The following is a 16,241-nucleotide window of genomic DNA, read 5'->3' as shown; positions in this document are numbered from 1 at the left end:
TCCTTGTATTGAGAGGCATAGCCAATGTCCTCATGCTTTCTGCGATATCCAGGTGCTCCGGCGCGCACCGGACTTGGAGAGAGGGGGATATTTGCAGTAGCGGCGGAATACCTTTGGGCACTGCCGACTTTTGGTCCCATTCTTTCCTTGCAACGCCCATAGGGCTAATGTTAAAATGGCAAAATCAAGCAAAAACCGGCGTGCCACAGTGCCCCCCCCCCCCGTTCCGCCGCCTATGGATATTTGGCAGGACCGCTGTCCCTCTGAATTCTGACCCACCGCGTCCGCCCCCTGCAGGGGCGGATCCAGGAAAACTCCAAGGGGAGGGTCATGAATCGAAGTGGTGCCCCTACCTATACCCAAAATTAAAAACTCAACGGATTTCGTCCACTTCATTTTGGTGGTGCCCCCATTTTTAGTTTTTTATTTTTATTTTTTATTTTTAGTCAGTATCTTACCTCTTAGCCACAACCACATTTACCAATTGTAAGCAAGTAGGTATATATGAATGTGCTATGTGTATATATGTTGTGGACGCTGAGTAATGAGTACTTACCAGGGACGTTATCAGGTAAGCAAATCGTTGTCAGTCCGACGAACTTGACCCTGGCGTCTAAAGGGTCTGTCCTTGACACTTCAGGCTTGTCAGGGGCACCAAAGTCCTTCCAGGGACACCACAAACCTGTCAGGGGCACCTACGGCCTTGTAGGGGCGCCACAGGCCCGCCAGGGGCACCACAGGCCTGCCAGGAAGCAGGGGCACCACAGGCCTGCCAGGAAGCAGGGGCACCACAGGTCTAGCAAGTATACACGACAGGCCTGTCAGGGGCACAACGGGCCTGTTGGGCCCATGAGCACCCCTAGGGGCAGGGGCACCACAGTCCTTCCAGGGGCACCGCAGGCCTGTGAGGGGCACCAGCGGCCTAGCAGGGGCACCAGTCAACACAGGCCTGCCAGGGGCACCACAGACCTGCCAGGGGCACCAGAGGCCTGCCAGGAGCACCACCGACCTCGCAGGGGTAACTTGGGCCTGTCAGGGCCCAGGGGCACCACGGGCCTGTCGAGAGGCACTTCAGGCTTTTCAGGGGCACCATAGTCCTCTCAGGGCGCAGGGGTAGCAGGGGCACCAGAGGCCTGCCAGGGGCACTACAGGCCTAGCAAGGGCACCACTGGTCTATCAGGGGCACCACGAGCCTGTCATAGCCAGGCATCTCAGGCTTGTCAAGGCCCAGCGGCACCACAGGTCTGTGAGGGGCACCAGCGACCTAGCAGGGGCACCAGTCAACACAGGTCTGCCAGGGGCGCCACAGACCTGCCAGGGGCACCACAGACCTGCCAGGGGCACCAGAGGCCTGCCAGGGGCACCACCGGCCTCGCAGGGGCACCTTGGGCCTGTCAGGGGCACGACGGGCCTGCCGAGGGGCACTTCAGACTTTTCAGGGGCACCAGTCCTCTCCGGGCGCAGGGGCACCAGAGGCCTGCCAGGGGCACCAGCGGCCTAGCAAGGGTACCAGAGGCCTGCCAGGGGCACCAGCGGCCTAGCAAGGGCACCAGAGGCCTGCCAGGGGCACCACAGGCCTAACAAGGGCACCACGGGCCTGTCAGGGGCACCTCAGGCTTGTCAGGGCCCAGGGACACCACAGTCCTTCCAAGGGCACCGCAAGCCTGTCGGGCACCAGAGGCCTGCCAGGGGCACCAGAGGCCTAGCAAGGGCACCCCTGGCCTGTCAGGGGTACCTCAGGCTTGTCAGGGCCCAGGGGCACCACAGTCCTTCCAGGGGCATTACAAGCCTGTCAGGGGCACCAGAGGCCTAGCAAGGGCACCACAGGCCTGCCATGGGCACCACAGGCCTGCCAGGGGCACCACCGGCCTTGCAGGGGCGCCTCAGGCCTGTCACTTGTCAGGGGCACCACGTGCCTGCCGGGGACACTTCAGGCTTGTCAGGGGCGTTACAGTCCTGCCAGGGCCCAGGGGCACCAGGCCCGTGGTGTCCCTGCTAGGCCTGTGGTGCCCCTGGCGGTCCTGTGGTGCCCCTGTCAGGACTGTGATACCCCTGATAGGCCGGTGGTGCCCCTGGAAGGTCTTTGGGCCCCCGGGCCTCAAGGGGGGGGCCATGACCCATGTGACCCCCCCTTGGATCCGCCCCTGGCCCCCTGTGCGTGGACAAACAAGGAGGGGAGCGGTCCGGAAGATAGGGGAGGGGAAGGGGAGCCGAGCCACCGGAGAGGGGGAGGGTGCCACGAGCCGGGAAGACGCTACTGACCGGCATCTCTGCGACCCTCTGCGGGGGGCGGGGCGGGGCCGGCCGGCCGGCTGACCGCCGCCGCCGCCGCCGCGGCCGTGACGTCACGGAACGGGTCTTGGATGACGTAGCCGGGGGCCGCGCGGCGCGCCGGCCGGCCGGCCGCTAGAGTCGCGCGCCGCCGTCGCTGCTGAACACTTCCTGGTTGTGGGTTCGCGCGCGATACAGCCTAGTGCAGCGGGCGCTGTGAGAGGAAGGTGTCCTGTGAGCGTGCGACGGCTGCAGTGATACAGCGAGCACAGAGCAGCACCCTGAGCGGGGTCTGGGATACCGTTCTACAGGTGAGTGAGACGGCCGGCGGCGGCCGCTGCCAGTGTCATTCACCTCTGTGAGCCGCGCTGGCCGGCGCCGTGGCCCACCCGGACCGCGGCCGGCGGAGACCGCCCGTGGCAGGGAGCCGGTGTGTTGTGGTGTGCCCTGCTGGTCAGGCAGGGCACGGCACGGCACGGTTTGACACGAAATGGTGCGACAGAACCCGAGATAGGCTGCGACATGACACTGCCTGGAACGGCGCCGTATAAAGTTGACACTTCGACGCGATGTGACACGGGGGCGATTTGGTGCGATGAGAGCGTCATGACGCACTACTCCGTGACACGAGACGTGGTATATCTGACACTGACACGGCGGCAACATGCTACGACCTGAACTAGCACGGGGTAGCAAGACATGGTCACGTGAAACACAGGAAGTGGGAACGATACGGCAGTCAGCATTGGACTGCTTTGTAGCTGTATGATGGGAACCACGTGAGATGCACGTGAGATGCGCAATTAGTAAAAAGTTATTGTTTAATATTTCTAGCTGAGCCGCTCGAGGTGCTTCGTTCCCGGTCTAGGTATTAAAGGGACCCTCCCACCTTCAAAAAAGTTAATGAATTGGCATGAAAGTGATGTCGCTCGGTTCAGAAAGAGCAAAAACGAATATCTACCAAATTTCATCGAAAAATATTCACCGGTTTTCAAGATATTAGACTTTTACTTTTGTTTACTTTTTGGGATCTCCGCTGTTCCTAGCGACTTTATTTGAAAGTGCGGCATTTGTTGCGCGCAAAGCAGCATATACCACCGCGTGCTACAAAACGTTTTAGTCAAACATTTAACGGACGTTCGAAAGCCTGATGACGTCATCAGACTCCCGTAATGGTTAAGAGATAGGGACCACGCTGGTCCCACCCTGCAAGTAAAGGGAAGAAATTTCTTGAACACCATAAAGCTGCGGGGGATGCGACCAGGATAAATGGTTGTTTCTGAGCCTGGCCGCAAACTTGGCTATCTCAACTCAAAACTAATGTTAAGGTGGGAGGGTCCCTTTAACTAGCAACGTGGCTTGCATGATTTTAGAAATTTGAATTTGACTAGTCCTCAATTTGTTGGGGCGATATGGAATTGATTGTCTGATCGCAAAATGCTGCTCCTGCTGTTTGTACATTTTATTTCGCCGTCCACATTTTATTCATGGGCCTACGCTCCTTTCTTGCTGACGTAACTTGACCCGGGTGATGCAAACGGTGCAGGTTCCTTGCTCGTTGCTGCGCACTGCGCACATTCTGGGTCGGCGAAGGCCTAGGTGCACAAGTGCAGGGGCCACTTGTGCCGTTAGTAATGGTTGTTTTTACTTGAAATATTTATTTGTAAGAAAGTAACTATTTCTTTATTTGACCAGAGTTCTATAGCCTTGAATTGACCGTTCACACTCCGCATTGATAATTTTGCTGTTTTCATTGATTTGGGGGAAATTTGGGTATGCTGTCAGCATTTTCCTGAACTACACTATTTGACACTTGCAGTATGAAGCGGTTTTGTCAAAAATGCTCATTCAGAAAGTCAAAAATGTTATTCCGCATGAATTATGAGGCGTAGACGTTGTGCCCGATGAAGGTATCTCGAGGCCTTTCGTCGACAACCCGGACAACCGTCTGATATCCGCGGCCGTCTTGGTGCACCAGTACGGTTTTCCTGCTTTCCTGCGAGAAGTAGACGGAACGCTGCACGGTCTGCGCACGCAGCGTCCATCTTAGATTGCCCAGGTTCAGTGACCCAAAAATATGTTTTGGCTTGGGTGTCGGAGGGGAATATTCGTCACTACAAAGAGGGCTGAGAGTGAAAAATTGAGTCAGAACGGCACAAAAAAAGGTTGAAAACAGGGATCAACAATTTATTTGTGAATGTTAGAGGGTGCAGGAGCTGCATTATAGGATGATTAATACAACAGGGAGTGAAAAATCGCTCTGGAAAATTGGAGGTGAGAGTGGAATATTATTTTGATTTAGGTGTCGCTTCCCACCCAAACCATCAAGTTTTGGGACACTGCCCAGGTTACATAATAAGTAGCAACTGGGACATGTGTCAATGTCCAAACTGACTGGCCGCCGTCCAGCTTTGGGTGAAACTAGAATAACATTTGACGGGTGTGCCGGGTGATTTCTATGGGCCCCTTAGCTCTCAGGAAGCATCTCCTCTCCCATTCATTTCGACCGTCATGTCATGAGTCATTTCTGCCTGTCACCTACCGATCTCCAACATATGTGGGATCATACATTTCAACCCTGGCTGAGTGTCATGATAATGACAGGCTCGACCTACGGAACGCCTACGTTCGTATATTCCCCGGCGAAATACCAGAGCACGTCGGTTGGCTGCGGCACTTCCGCGTATTGGTAGGCGTATTCAGCTACCAGCCATGACCGCAGAATTCGGATCCATCGGCTGTCAGCTCCATGGGGAGTCATGACACGGGCCGGCCGCTGACCGCACTCCTACGTGCCACGTGCCGGTGGGCTCGCCCCACGTGCCGCGGGTCTCAGTCGCCCCGGACCGGCAGGGAACCGCCAGCGGGCGGCGGTGTCAGCGGACGTGTGAGGAAATAGAATAACACGGGCTGCAGGTATAGCCGGGCAGAGGAGGGGGGCTGTCGTGGAGGAGAGGTGCAGACTCGACTGTATCGGGGCTGAGCGCCCGAAAGCTTTGGAGTTTGGATGGCTTTGGTTGGTCAGGAGCTTTCATGGGTAACGCAAATGAATGTTGGGCAAAGGTCAGTAAGTTTGTTCTTGGTAGTGATATTGATGTTACGTGGTGCATGGTCTGATTGGTTTACTCATTGATACAATTTACCTGTCTTCTAAACCAATTCAGATGACTCTGTCGACTGTCGAGTTACACCACCTTAGAGAGCTTGGTAACCCTGTTCAGCCCCTCCCTCCTTCCCTCCCGCGCCGCCGTGCGGTCCGACTGCTGCGGTCTGCACTCTGCAGTGTCTACCGTCCACTGTTTACGGCCGGTAGTAGCGGCCCGTGAGCCGCTGTCCGCGTGTCGACAACGACCCCCAGGCCAGAGACGCCCCCTGGCGGCGGTCACGCGTCGTGCCGGTGCCAGGGGGCACGGCTCGGCACCCTCCTGCACCTCTGTTGATGTTGGAGGCGACCTCAGACCGGCGCGGTCCCTCTGATGGTGGTTCGGTGCAGCGAGGGGTGGGGACCGGTCCCTCTACGGTCCCTCGGTGGTCCCTCGGCGGTCCCTTGGCGGTCCCTTGGTGCTCCCCCGGCGGCCGATGTCCCTCTGTTGTTCCGATGAAGGGCGGTCGGGTGGTGAACCCGAGAGTAACTGTGGACTGCCACTGATATCCTGATGAGTACTGGAAGGGTGATCGGCCGTCCCAGTGCTGCGTCTGACGCTGTGGGTCTCTCGTCGACGCCTCGACCGGAATGATGCAACGGGCCCAATGTTTGGTGATAGCTCAATTGTTCCATTGGTGACGTATCCTAGCAGTGCGAGACAAAACAATGGCGATGACTGGCTACACTAGTCTGTTTGTTTTCTATTTGACGTGATAATTTCGTCATGATATCGGCTCAACGTTTGGCAATAATATTTGTTCTCATCTCACCAATACTTAGCACATTTTATTTGTGTGAGCTTAAATGCTAGTGATTTCAATTTCTATTTCTAAAAACCATTTCAAGGAGTTAATAAAATCCTCTATTTTATGTAGATCCGTGGGGGATTGGGCGCAAAACTTCCGAAGCTTTCAATAGAGCTCCACTCGTGAATGTTCTGCGAAATCTCAATATGCACATCATGCAGCAAGCAGGCAGCCAACGGGATTTGGAGCCATAGTTTCTCTTGCAATCAATAACACTGCCAACTTCGGCATGGGAACTTAAGCCCACGCATCAACTGTATCGTTGCTCTTTGTTTGAGCGAGGAACGGCATTGAAATCCGGACCGCTCACCCTTGTTCTCGTATGATCACGTCCAGAGAACATCGTATCTGACCTATGCAAGTTCGATCTTCCACGGAAGGAACCTGGAAAGAACAACCAACCCCACCTCTCGAGCCCTTTTTTGCGGTGTGAATGGCTGTTGACCAGGAGTTCGCTCGATGTATCTCGGTGAGATTAACCACATGACACGGCTGGTTTGACCTGGGAGCTGCGTCCACTCCGTTGTGACCGGGAAGGGTTGGGTGTGCCGATGTCGTGTGTCGAGCTTTCTCGCCCGGCACGCGGCGTCCAGTCACTACGAATGGCTGGACTGGTGACCGGTTGTATCGGATTGAGCCGGTGGCAGCGCTGCCGCTCGGCAGAGGTTATAGTGAGTGGTGGTGGGGTGCCGCAGGGTTGGCAGTGCAAGTCAGCTTGATTAGCGGACCGGCGCCGCGCCGCTCTGTAGGGTGGGCTGTTGAGAGGCGATGCGATGAACGCCGCAGGTCCACTGGCCACCGCACCACGTGTGCAGCACCACGCCGATCCGCGGTACGCCGCGGCAAACCAGCCCTCTTTTAAACCTGCCGTCTTCCCAAACCTGCGGCACACGCCTCGCCTGGGGCGGCCTCACCGCGGCTACACATGCTACAGGCCTGTCCGCACCTGGCGTTGTGCGCGGCCGCTCCCACTCCTCCCGTCAGCGCCGGCTCAGCCCTCTGCCCATCCTCTCGCGCAGCTGGCGTCCCGTGCGTCTCCCGGGGACCGTCTCGACGACAGGTTCAGCCTCGTCGGCGGCGACAGCTCCAGCCCCGTCGGCGGCGACACGGCGTCTGCCACGGGTGACGTGTCGGACGCGGGGGGATTGGTGTGCGCCGGGATAGTTAGTTATATCGGTCAGTCGGCCGGTGACAGCGGGCGGGTCAGGACGCGTGCGCGCGCTGCTCCGCTGAGCCACGCAGAGTGCGGAGTCCCCGAGCGTGACCACGCACTCCTCGTTTGCTGTGCCGGTGGCTTTTTGTTGGCTCCACAGTGAACACATGAAAGTGTGAGCCTCAGACTTACGTGGAGCCTGCGACATTAGTGCCTTCGATTTTTGCCAACGCGCTGCAGACACGTGCGTCTGCCATGCCGCGCCGAGCCGCGTCGCAGTGTACAGGCGAGGACAGTGACAGTGTGACGGGTGGTCACCCGTCCGACACCAGTTGCGATCAGCGATCCGTCAGTGAGTTGGTGCGCAACTACAGCGACCCCGCCGGTGAAGGACAGAAGCGGGACCGATCAGAGTCTGGAGACGTTGCACCCGCCTGCAAGCGCGGGGCCAGAGAGCGGAACGGCGAGCCGGGCCGCAGCCCGTCGACACTCGGCGGCAACAGAGGCTTCAGAGAGCAACTGGACGTCGCCATCGACGGGCTGGAGGAACGACTGATGGCCGCATTCTCCAGAGAACTCCACGAGTTCCGCACGTCGTTATCGGCGGAGATCGAAAAGCTCAACGGTCGCGTGAAAGAGTTGGAGCGGCACGTGGAAGAGAGAGATGGCGTTATTGACCAGCTAAGCGAGGAGCTCGGCCGGTCTCGCTCGGTGGTGTCGACGCTGGAGACCCGGGTAGAGGAGGCTGAGATTAATTCAAGACTCCCCTGCATCATCCTCTCCGGCGCCGCCATGGCGGCCCGCCGCGCGCCCCGCCTGGAGCCGCCCCTGCCGAACCAGACAGCGCCTGCGGCGGTCGACCCTCGGCCGATCGCGCTGGCTGACACAGGTCGGGGTTCTCCGACCGTGACGTCAGAGTCAGCTGATCGCCCGAACAGCGGCGGACCGGGTCAGTCGGCGGGCCGCGGTGCCGGGGGGCGGGCTGCGGGGCGAGCCGGCGAGTGGGAAGAGCGAGAGGACATCAACGGTCTCGTCATCAGCACCCTGAACCAGTGTCTGCCGGGACTGGAGGTCACCGCCAGCGATATCGACCGCGCCCACCGCCTGCCTGGCCCGAACAATCGTGTGATTGTGCGCTTCGTGCGTTCGGGCGAGGGGAGCATTCGTGACCGCGTGATGGGTCGCCGTATGGAGCTACGCGGAAAGGAACTCTATGTAAACGAGTCGCTAACCAAGCTTAGAAGCCGGATCTTCAGGTCCCTGCTGGCCGCCAAGCGGGAGCAGAAGATATACACAGTGTATTCCCGCGGTGGCTACGTGTTCTTCAAGGAACAGAAGCATGGCGTGGGAAAGAGAGTGGACACACTGCAGCGAGTGCGAGAGCTGGGCTTCGGCGTACTCGAACGCTAGAGACCGGCAGCTGCCGCGGACGACGGACGGCACGAGCGGTGGCGAGTTGTTGTTGTTGTTGTTGTTTGTTCCCTCCAGGTCGACCTCAGTCGACTGTAGCCTGACGGCTCTGCAGAGTCCTGAACGCGGCCGCCAGGGCCGCGACAACTCCGTCGCTCCGCACCTCTTCCCTGTTGGGTCTGATTGTCCCGGTGAGTCGCAGCCTGGCGCCCATCAGGGCCGGGCACTCGACCAGGACGTGGTACGGAGTATCCGCCGTCTCTCTGCACAGGGGGCAACGGGCACCCTGGCAGTCCACGTCTTCGCACTGCGGGCAGTGTCGCGACGGGTTCCGGCCGATTCGGTGGAGGTACTGGGCGGAGCCTGACCAGTGCCCCGCTCGCAACTGGTGCACATCCACCGCCTCCGCTCGATCCAGGTGTCTGACTGGTCCCGGCAGCTTCGCTCCCATGAGGCTGCGGTACCATCCGCGCGGCCAGTCGCTGACCCACTGGTCCCGCGCCGTCCTTGCCACCGCGCGGTACACCGTCATGGCGTCGACGGGGACTTCCTCTTGGTCCAGTGCTGAAGCTTGCTTCGCCAGCTCGTCCGCTCTCTCGTTCCCGGGCAGGCCGCAGTGGGAAGGTACCCACTGTAGGTGGGTACGCCTGCCGCGGGCCGCCAGCTGTTGAAGCGCCGCCCAGATTTCTCCTCCTATGAGGGTTGTTTGGGTAGAGGGGCCACCCCGGAGTGTCGCCAGAGCTGACTGGGAGTCCGTGCATATCACGATCGGCTCAGGAGGGAGGGTTTGTCGGTCCAGCAGGAACTTCAGCGCTTCTCTGAGGGCTACCATTTCAGCACGGTAGCTGGAGCAGACGTTCCCCGCCGGCACCGTGAGTAGGTGCTGCTGGCCGTCCGGGTCCTCGATGAAAACGCCAGCGCCGCCGTTTGTGATGCCTCCCTCCACCGAGCCGTCGGACCAAACCCAAGTCGCGCACTGTGGCAGACTACCTAGGTGACAGGTCGCCGCGTCTCTCTTCTGTGTGGAAGTCGCATTCAGTGGTAGTGGTCCCACGTCCAGGCTGATGGTGACCCCGCTCTTCACTTCCCACGGGGGGACGCTCGCCTGCGATACTGGGTCGATAGGGGGGCCGACACCGGCCGCCTCCCACATCTCTCGTCCCAGGGTTCTCCAGCCCGTCACGGATCTTAGACGGGCCGGGGCGTCCGACGCGGCTACTCGATGGAGCGGCTCCTCCGGGGGGAGCGCAGTCGCCTTGGCCAGGAAACGCGCAGCCAGTGTCCTTCTCCTCACCGATACCGGGAGAAGGCCCGCTTCCGCCATGAGCGCGTCCGACGGAGTGCTGCGAGTGCACCCCGTGACGACTCTCGCCGCTGCTCTCATTTCCCTCTCCAGAAGTTCCACGTGGGAGGGCGGCGTGGCAGGAAGCCAGGCTGCTGCGGCATGCTCCAGGGCTCCTCGGACATAGCCGCTGGCTACTGTCCGGAGCAGGTCCTCCTCGAGGCCCCAGGAGCGTCCGGACAGCTGACGCAGCTGCGCGATGCGTGGGCGGACCTTCTTCCTCAGCTTATGGCAGTGGGGGCCGAAGTGGAGCAGACGGTCTAACTGCACGCCGAGTAGGCTGATGGAGTCCGTGGCTGACACTGTCTTCCCCGCCATCTTAATCTGGCAGTCGACTGCGTCGCGGTGCCACTGTGACAACACCAGCATCTGGGTCTTCTCAGCTGCAACGACCATCTTCGACTTCTTTGCCCAGGCGAGAAGGGCGTCTGCAGCCCTCTGGGCCCTGTCTTTGGCTATTTGGATGGAGTTCCCGGCGCACAGTGCTGCGGTGTCGTCCGCGTACATATACGGTGAGACACCGGGGATGTCGCGGAGATCTTGCACGAGTGTCGCCGCCCATAACAAAAACAGGGACGGCGAGAGCACACTGCCCTGGGGCAGGCCCGCTCTAAACACTCTCTCCCCGCTGAGCACCCCGTTCACCTCTACCTTGACTCGACGATCTCTGAGCCACTGCCACACCCAGTTCACCATGCAAGCCGGGAGGCCCAGTTCCAGCAACCGCAGCGGTGGCGAGTCGGCGACCCTTGCCGGCTACCTCGCTACCACACCACACCAGGCAAGGAACTCCGATCCCCAACAGCTGCATGTGTCCACCCTTTAGTTACCTTTAAACGTATAGTTGTAGCTGTTACCTGTTTTGTACTGTACCTGTAAAGTTTTAGCGTGTTTTCATGATGGGCGTAAGTTTGCATTAATCATTGCTATAACTGTAATGTGTAAGTGTTTAGTTCCCGCTTGGACTGATGTTAACATATTCTGATTCCGAGTTTGTGTTCAGCCTTGCGAGGAACGAAGAGGAGGTAGTTTGTGGGAATTGTCGCAGGCTCCATGTTTCTTTTTTTTTAACCTTTGTTGATGGTTAGGTTTTGCTTAGTTTGTTTGGTTTGTCTTTGTTTTTGGTGTCTCATGTCTAATCACGATCCATTTTACATTTGTCATACTTTAACAGTTCTTTCTACATTGATGCGCTCATTCTATTGTGTAAAGTATGTTTGGTTCCGCTCTGTCCCTTGCATTTCATTTGTCCTCAGGATAGTTGTGGTGGGCTGCACTTTCGCCGGGCTGCTGGTAGTGTCGGCGGCGTGGCCGGTGGCGGCATCTGCTTCGGCTTCTGGGCGGTGCGCGGCGGCGGCGGAGAAACACCAGCTAGTAACTCCTTGTCGAACTGCGCAGTCACCGGTGCTGCCTGCGGCCGGCGAAGCTCGCTGCATTTCGATCCTCCCGCATCCTTTTGAGACTTTGGTAAGCAGTAGAACAGTTTATAAATTAACCCTAGATGTTACTGAATTTGTCTCTACATGCAGTGGCAGCGCTACTGGTACTCTAGTTAACAAATCCACCGCAAGCGACACGGACACAGCAGTTAAAACATCCCCTATTTCTTTCTCTTTCTTTCTTCTCTCTTTCTTTCAGTTAGTAAGTAAAGATAGCTAAAATTAATATAATTTCATGTAATGCGCGAGGCCTAGGCGCTCAACATAAACGTAGAGATGTGATGCATTACATAAGAAGTAAAAACAGTGACATTGTGTTACTTCAAGATACACACTTAACAACCGAAAAAGTAAGTGCATTTAACAGTTTATGGAAGGGAAAAGCATATCATTCCTTTTATAAATATAACAGTAGAGGAACTTCAATACTCATCAATAAAAGAATTCAACATGATGTAATGAATACATTTACCAACAGTGAAGGAAATTATGTCTTTCTAGAATGTAAAATCGGAACAGAAACATTTCTTATAGGCAGTGTATACGGGCCGAATCGCGATAGTCCAAGCTTTTATGAACGTATAGGTGATATCCTAGACAGTGTGGACTGTGACCACACAATCATTGGTGGAGACTTCAATTTCGTTCTGAATGTTGACATCGATTGCTACGGCTATGTCCAGGAAAATAACGTTAACGCTAGAAGAGAATTCCTCTCAGCTTGTGAGAAACATAATCTTGTTGACATTTGGAGAATTCATAACCCCGGAGATAAACAATATACCTGGCACACACCAGCCTACGACAAAGGTGCCAGGCTAGACATGTTCTTTGTTAGTCAACATTTAGTTAGTTTATGTCATGACGTGAAAATTTTTCCGGGCTATCGCACAGATCATAGTCAAGTTTCAGTCTGGTTGGTCCTAGGTGAATCACGAGGACCGGGACTGTGGAAGTTCAACGAGTCCCTACTGGATGATGAAGACTATGTTAAGACGGTAGAAGAATGCATTAAGAATACTATACAGCAATATGCCGTCCCATTATACACACAGACATTTATTTCAGATGGGATGAACTATAAGGATATACAGTTCAAGGTCGATGATAATTTATTCTATGAAACCCTACTGTTAATGATCCGGGGCGAAACCGTCAAATATTCTAAAAGAAAGACGAGACGAATCAGAGAAAAAGAGAAAGAGTTATCTGACAAGATTACAGACGCAGCTGCTAGGTTAACAATAGCAAGATCGGAAGAGAATTATATTCGCTTGAAAACACTTAAGGAGGAGCTTGAGGAAATGAGAAAACCCACTATTAATGGCCTGATCGTCCGATCAAAAACAAAGTGGCACGAAGAGGGCGAAAAATCGACAAAGTATTTTCTTGGACTTGAAAAGAGAAATGCCATGAAAAAAACTGTAACATCTCTTGCAATTCAGGGCAAAAAAGTATCAAAGACATCCGCAATACTAAACGAATTTACTCGAGACATGTCGAAGAAATATAATAAACCGCACATATTGCTGCCATCAATGACCAGCTACCTCACAATGACTTCGTCAAATTCACTAAGTGCACATGAAAACGCACTGCTAGATAAACCCATAACGTTTGATGAACTGACAGACGCTTTGCGCAAAATGAAGAAAGGAAAGTCACCCGGCTCGAACGGATATACAGCGTGTTTTTTCAGAAAATTTTGGGACAAATTGGGACCGTTTTTGTATAGAACTCTAATTTTCTCTTACGAGCAAGGTAAGATGCCTTCGACTCATCGAGAGGGTATCATCACTATGATCCCCAAAGCTGGAAAATCGCCCAATAGTTTAAAAGGATGGCGGCCGATAACATTATTAAATGTAGATTTCAAGATCATATCAACAGCTATTGCAGTCAGATTTCAAAAAGTAATAGATAAATTGATCGATCCCTGCCAGACGGCATATATCAGAGGCCGTTTTATTGGAGAAAATACACGTTTAGTATTTGACGTCATTAGTAAGCTGTTGGAAAACGAAAGTCCAGGATTAATTATGTCTGTCGATTTTGAGGCGGCATTCGATTCTATATCTTGGCAATTCATAGACAGAGTCTTAGAAAAGTATAACTTTGGTCCGGTTTTCAGAGAGACTGTTAATCTCTTATATCTCAATGGCGAAAACTTCTCACGATTTTTACTAAACGGCTACTTAGGGGATAAGATAACGCTTAATTCCGGAATTCGACAGGGAGACCCAAGCTCCGGTTATTTATTTAATTTGGCGGTCAATATATTGGCAATAAAAATTAAGGAATCCAAACAGTTGAGGGGCATCACGCTAACAAATCATGTCGAAATACGAATTTCGCAGTACGCCGACGACACCGTATTATTTCTCGAGGACGCAAGGTGTGTGAAAGAAGCCTTGAATGAATTAAAAATCTTCTCCGAAGCATCTGGGTTATACATTAACATAGACAAAACAACGTGTCTCCCAATAGGGCCGTTTCAAGAGAATATGGAAGACATCCATGGTGTTAAATGCGTCAGTGATATGAAAATATTGGGTATTGTTTTTAATAACCAAAGTACCAATATAACTAGTGTCAACTTGGAGCCAAAGCTATTGCAATTGCAAAAAGAAATGGCACAGTGGCGTAGAAGAAACTTAACTATTCTCGGAAGGATCACGGTAGTGAAGTCTTTATTCATAGCAAAATTTGTGCATTTATTCACAGCCCTGCCTAACCCAACACAGATTAACTTGAAACGTCTCAATAATTTATTGTACTCATTCGTATGGGCAGGTAAGAACGACCGTATCAAGCGTGCCAAATTATCCCAAAGCTATAAAGACGGAGGTTTAAAGATGGTTGACATCCAAGCGTTCATAATGAGCATGAAACTCACATGGCTCAAAAGATTAGTAAATAGTCGGGCTCCATGGGTTAACATCTTTGCTTTAGAGGTAACAAACATACAAGATATTTTTTCATATGGAAGTAAATATCTGAACAAAATAAGTAGTAAAGCGAGCAACCCGTTCTGGAGAGATGTATTGGGCGCATTTGCATATTTCACTAGCATATACCGACTAGATACGCCAGAAATAATGTCTGAAAACATATGGTTTTCAGACTATACCAAATTTACATGCTCCATCATAAAAAGTTGGCAAACAAAAGGTTTACGATTTCTGGGCGACTTGATTGACGAAAATACGGGGCGGTTGCACACAAAAGAGAGCTTACAGAGAGCGTATCACATAAAGATGACCATTCTCTGTTATACCAGCTTGATTCGAAGTTTACCCAGCTCCATGAAGTCAGAAGTAATGGACAAAATATGTCAACCGACGATTCCATTCAGAATGAATTTGGTAATGAACGAGGCTAATTTCTCTCGTTTAGCCTACACTAAATTAGTACAACATAGAAAGATAGAGCTAAGAGAATCTGACGAAAGACAAAAACAGAAATGGATAAGAGATGTTGGATGCTATGACGAACATAGCTGCCTTGAGGTTAATAACGCCACAAAGTCAACACACATAAGGATTTTCCATTATAAGCTCGTTAATCGTATCCTCGCTACAAATAAATATTTAAATATAATAAAAATAAAAGCTAGTGAAAGTTGTACTTTTTGTAACATGGAGCCGGAAACACTAGCTCATCTGTTCTGGTACTGTCCGATAACAAAGCAGTTTATCAACGCGGTGAAATCGGACATATTGGACAAATACAACATCAACTTAAGCTTAGATCCTAAACTGTGGTTTTTTCCCAAAGACATAAGCGCAAGAGAAACATGCATAATAACATTAGCAAAGCTAGTCATTTATTCAGCACGTATGAAAGAGATCTCACCAAATATTATTCACTTACACAACAAAATAAAACAAGAACTTGAAGTAGAAAGCAAAGCAGCTGAACATACCGGCAAGCAAGACTACTTCAAAAAGAAGTGGGGGTCACTCATAAATATGGGTGACCGACAAAGAAACCGAAACTCAACAAACTAGGAAAATCATCGGTGACTAATAATCAAAAGTCAGCACACTACACATATCGCAGAAACACAAAATAAAATTGGAATACCTACTACAGCCATGTGCAGCGAGCTTCGTCGGTTTGTTGGGCGGGGCAGGGCATGCAGTCCCGATATTTGATTAAACAGGTGACCGCATGAAGGTCCCGTGTACGCTGCCGCCGCCGCGCCCGTCGTCTGGTCGGCCGGGCAGCTGCCGCCGCCGGCGGCGCCGCCATCGCCGCCACGCACTACGGACGATTGTGTCAGTGTTTCTGCTAACTATGTTGTTTAGATCTTCATCTCTGGGTTTATGATTTGTCATATCCATGCTTTTGTCACTGTTTCGTTGTGGTTAAAGAGTATGTGGTCAGTCAGAGAGCGCGTGCGAGAGAGACCGGTGCGTAGAAGGAATCGGTCCGGTGTCCAGTCCGGTATGGGGCCATGAGGTCAGCTCGTAGGCAAATGCTATTTTGTTATGGATGTTATATTATGTTGGCTAGTTTGGTGCGGAGTGAGCGGAAGACAGGGGCCAGGAGCTTTTTGAGGGCGCTGGAACGTCGTGCGTTTGTGACATGAGATCATGTAAAATGTGGTTTGTCGTAATAAATGATGATGTATGAGAAAAAAAAATAGTTATATCGGTCGGCCCGCGACCCC

At 53.4% G+C, this 16,241-nt stretch overlaps 2 protein-coding genes across 3 annotated transcripts in view; both read left to right on the top strand.

Annotated features, from left to right (window-relative positions):
• Positions 1 to 2,390: 2,390 nt before the first annotated feature.
• Positions 2,391 to 16,241, top strand: part of LOC122388042 (formin-like protein 6) — a 133,920-nt gene continuing 120,069 nt past the window's right edge. The window contains exon 1 of one of the 2 annotated variants that reach the window (XM_043378803.1): positions 2,391 to 2,582. The gene's annotated coding sequence lies outside the window, so the exon portion shown is untranslated. The remainder of the gene's footprint in view (positions 2,583 to 16,241) is intronic. The other variant, XM_043378804.1, reaches the window with a different exon arrangement.
• LOC122388043 lies at positions 7,438 to 10,913 on the top strand. Its single transcript, XM_043378809.1, has 2 exons — positions 7,438 to 8,831; positions 10,867 to 10,913. The coding sequence occupies exon 1, from the start codon at positions 7,631 to 7,633 to the stop codon at positions 8,783 to 8,785; it is 1,155 nt and encodes a 384-aa protein (XP_043234744.1). The 5' UTR covers positions 7,438 to 7,630; the 3' UTR covers positions 8,786 to 8,831; positions 10,867 to 10,913.

The sequence above is a fragment of the Amphibalanus amphitrite genome, unplaced genomic scaffold, assembly GCF_019059575.1.
Source record: "Amphibalanus amphitrite isolate SeventyFive unplaced genomic scaffold, NRLGWU_Aamphi_draft 000306F_arrow, whole genome shotgun sequence".
NCBI classification, from domain to species: domain Eukaryota; kingdom Metazoa; phylum Arthropoda; class Thecostraca; order Balanomorpha; family Balanidae; genus Amphibalanus; species Amphibalanus amphitrite.
The sequence above is the reverse complement of the archived record's forward strand: the minus strand, read 5'-3'. Positions and strand labels throughout refer to the sequence as shown.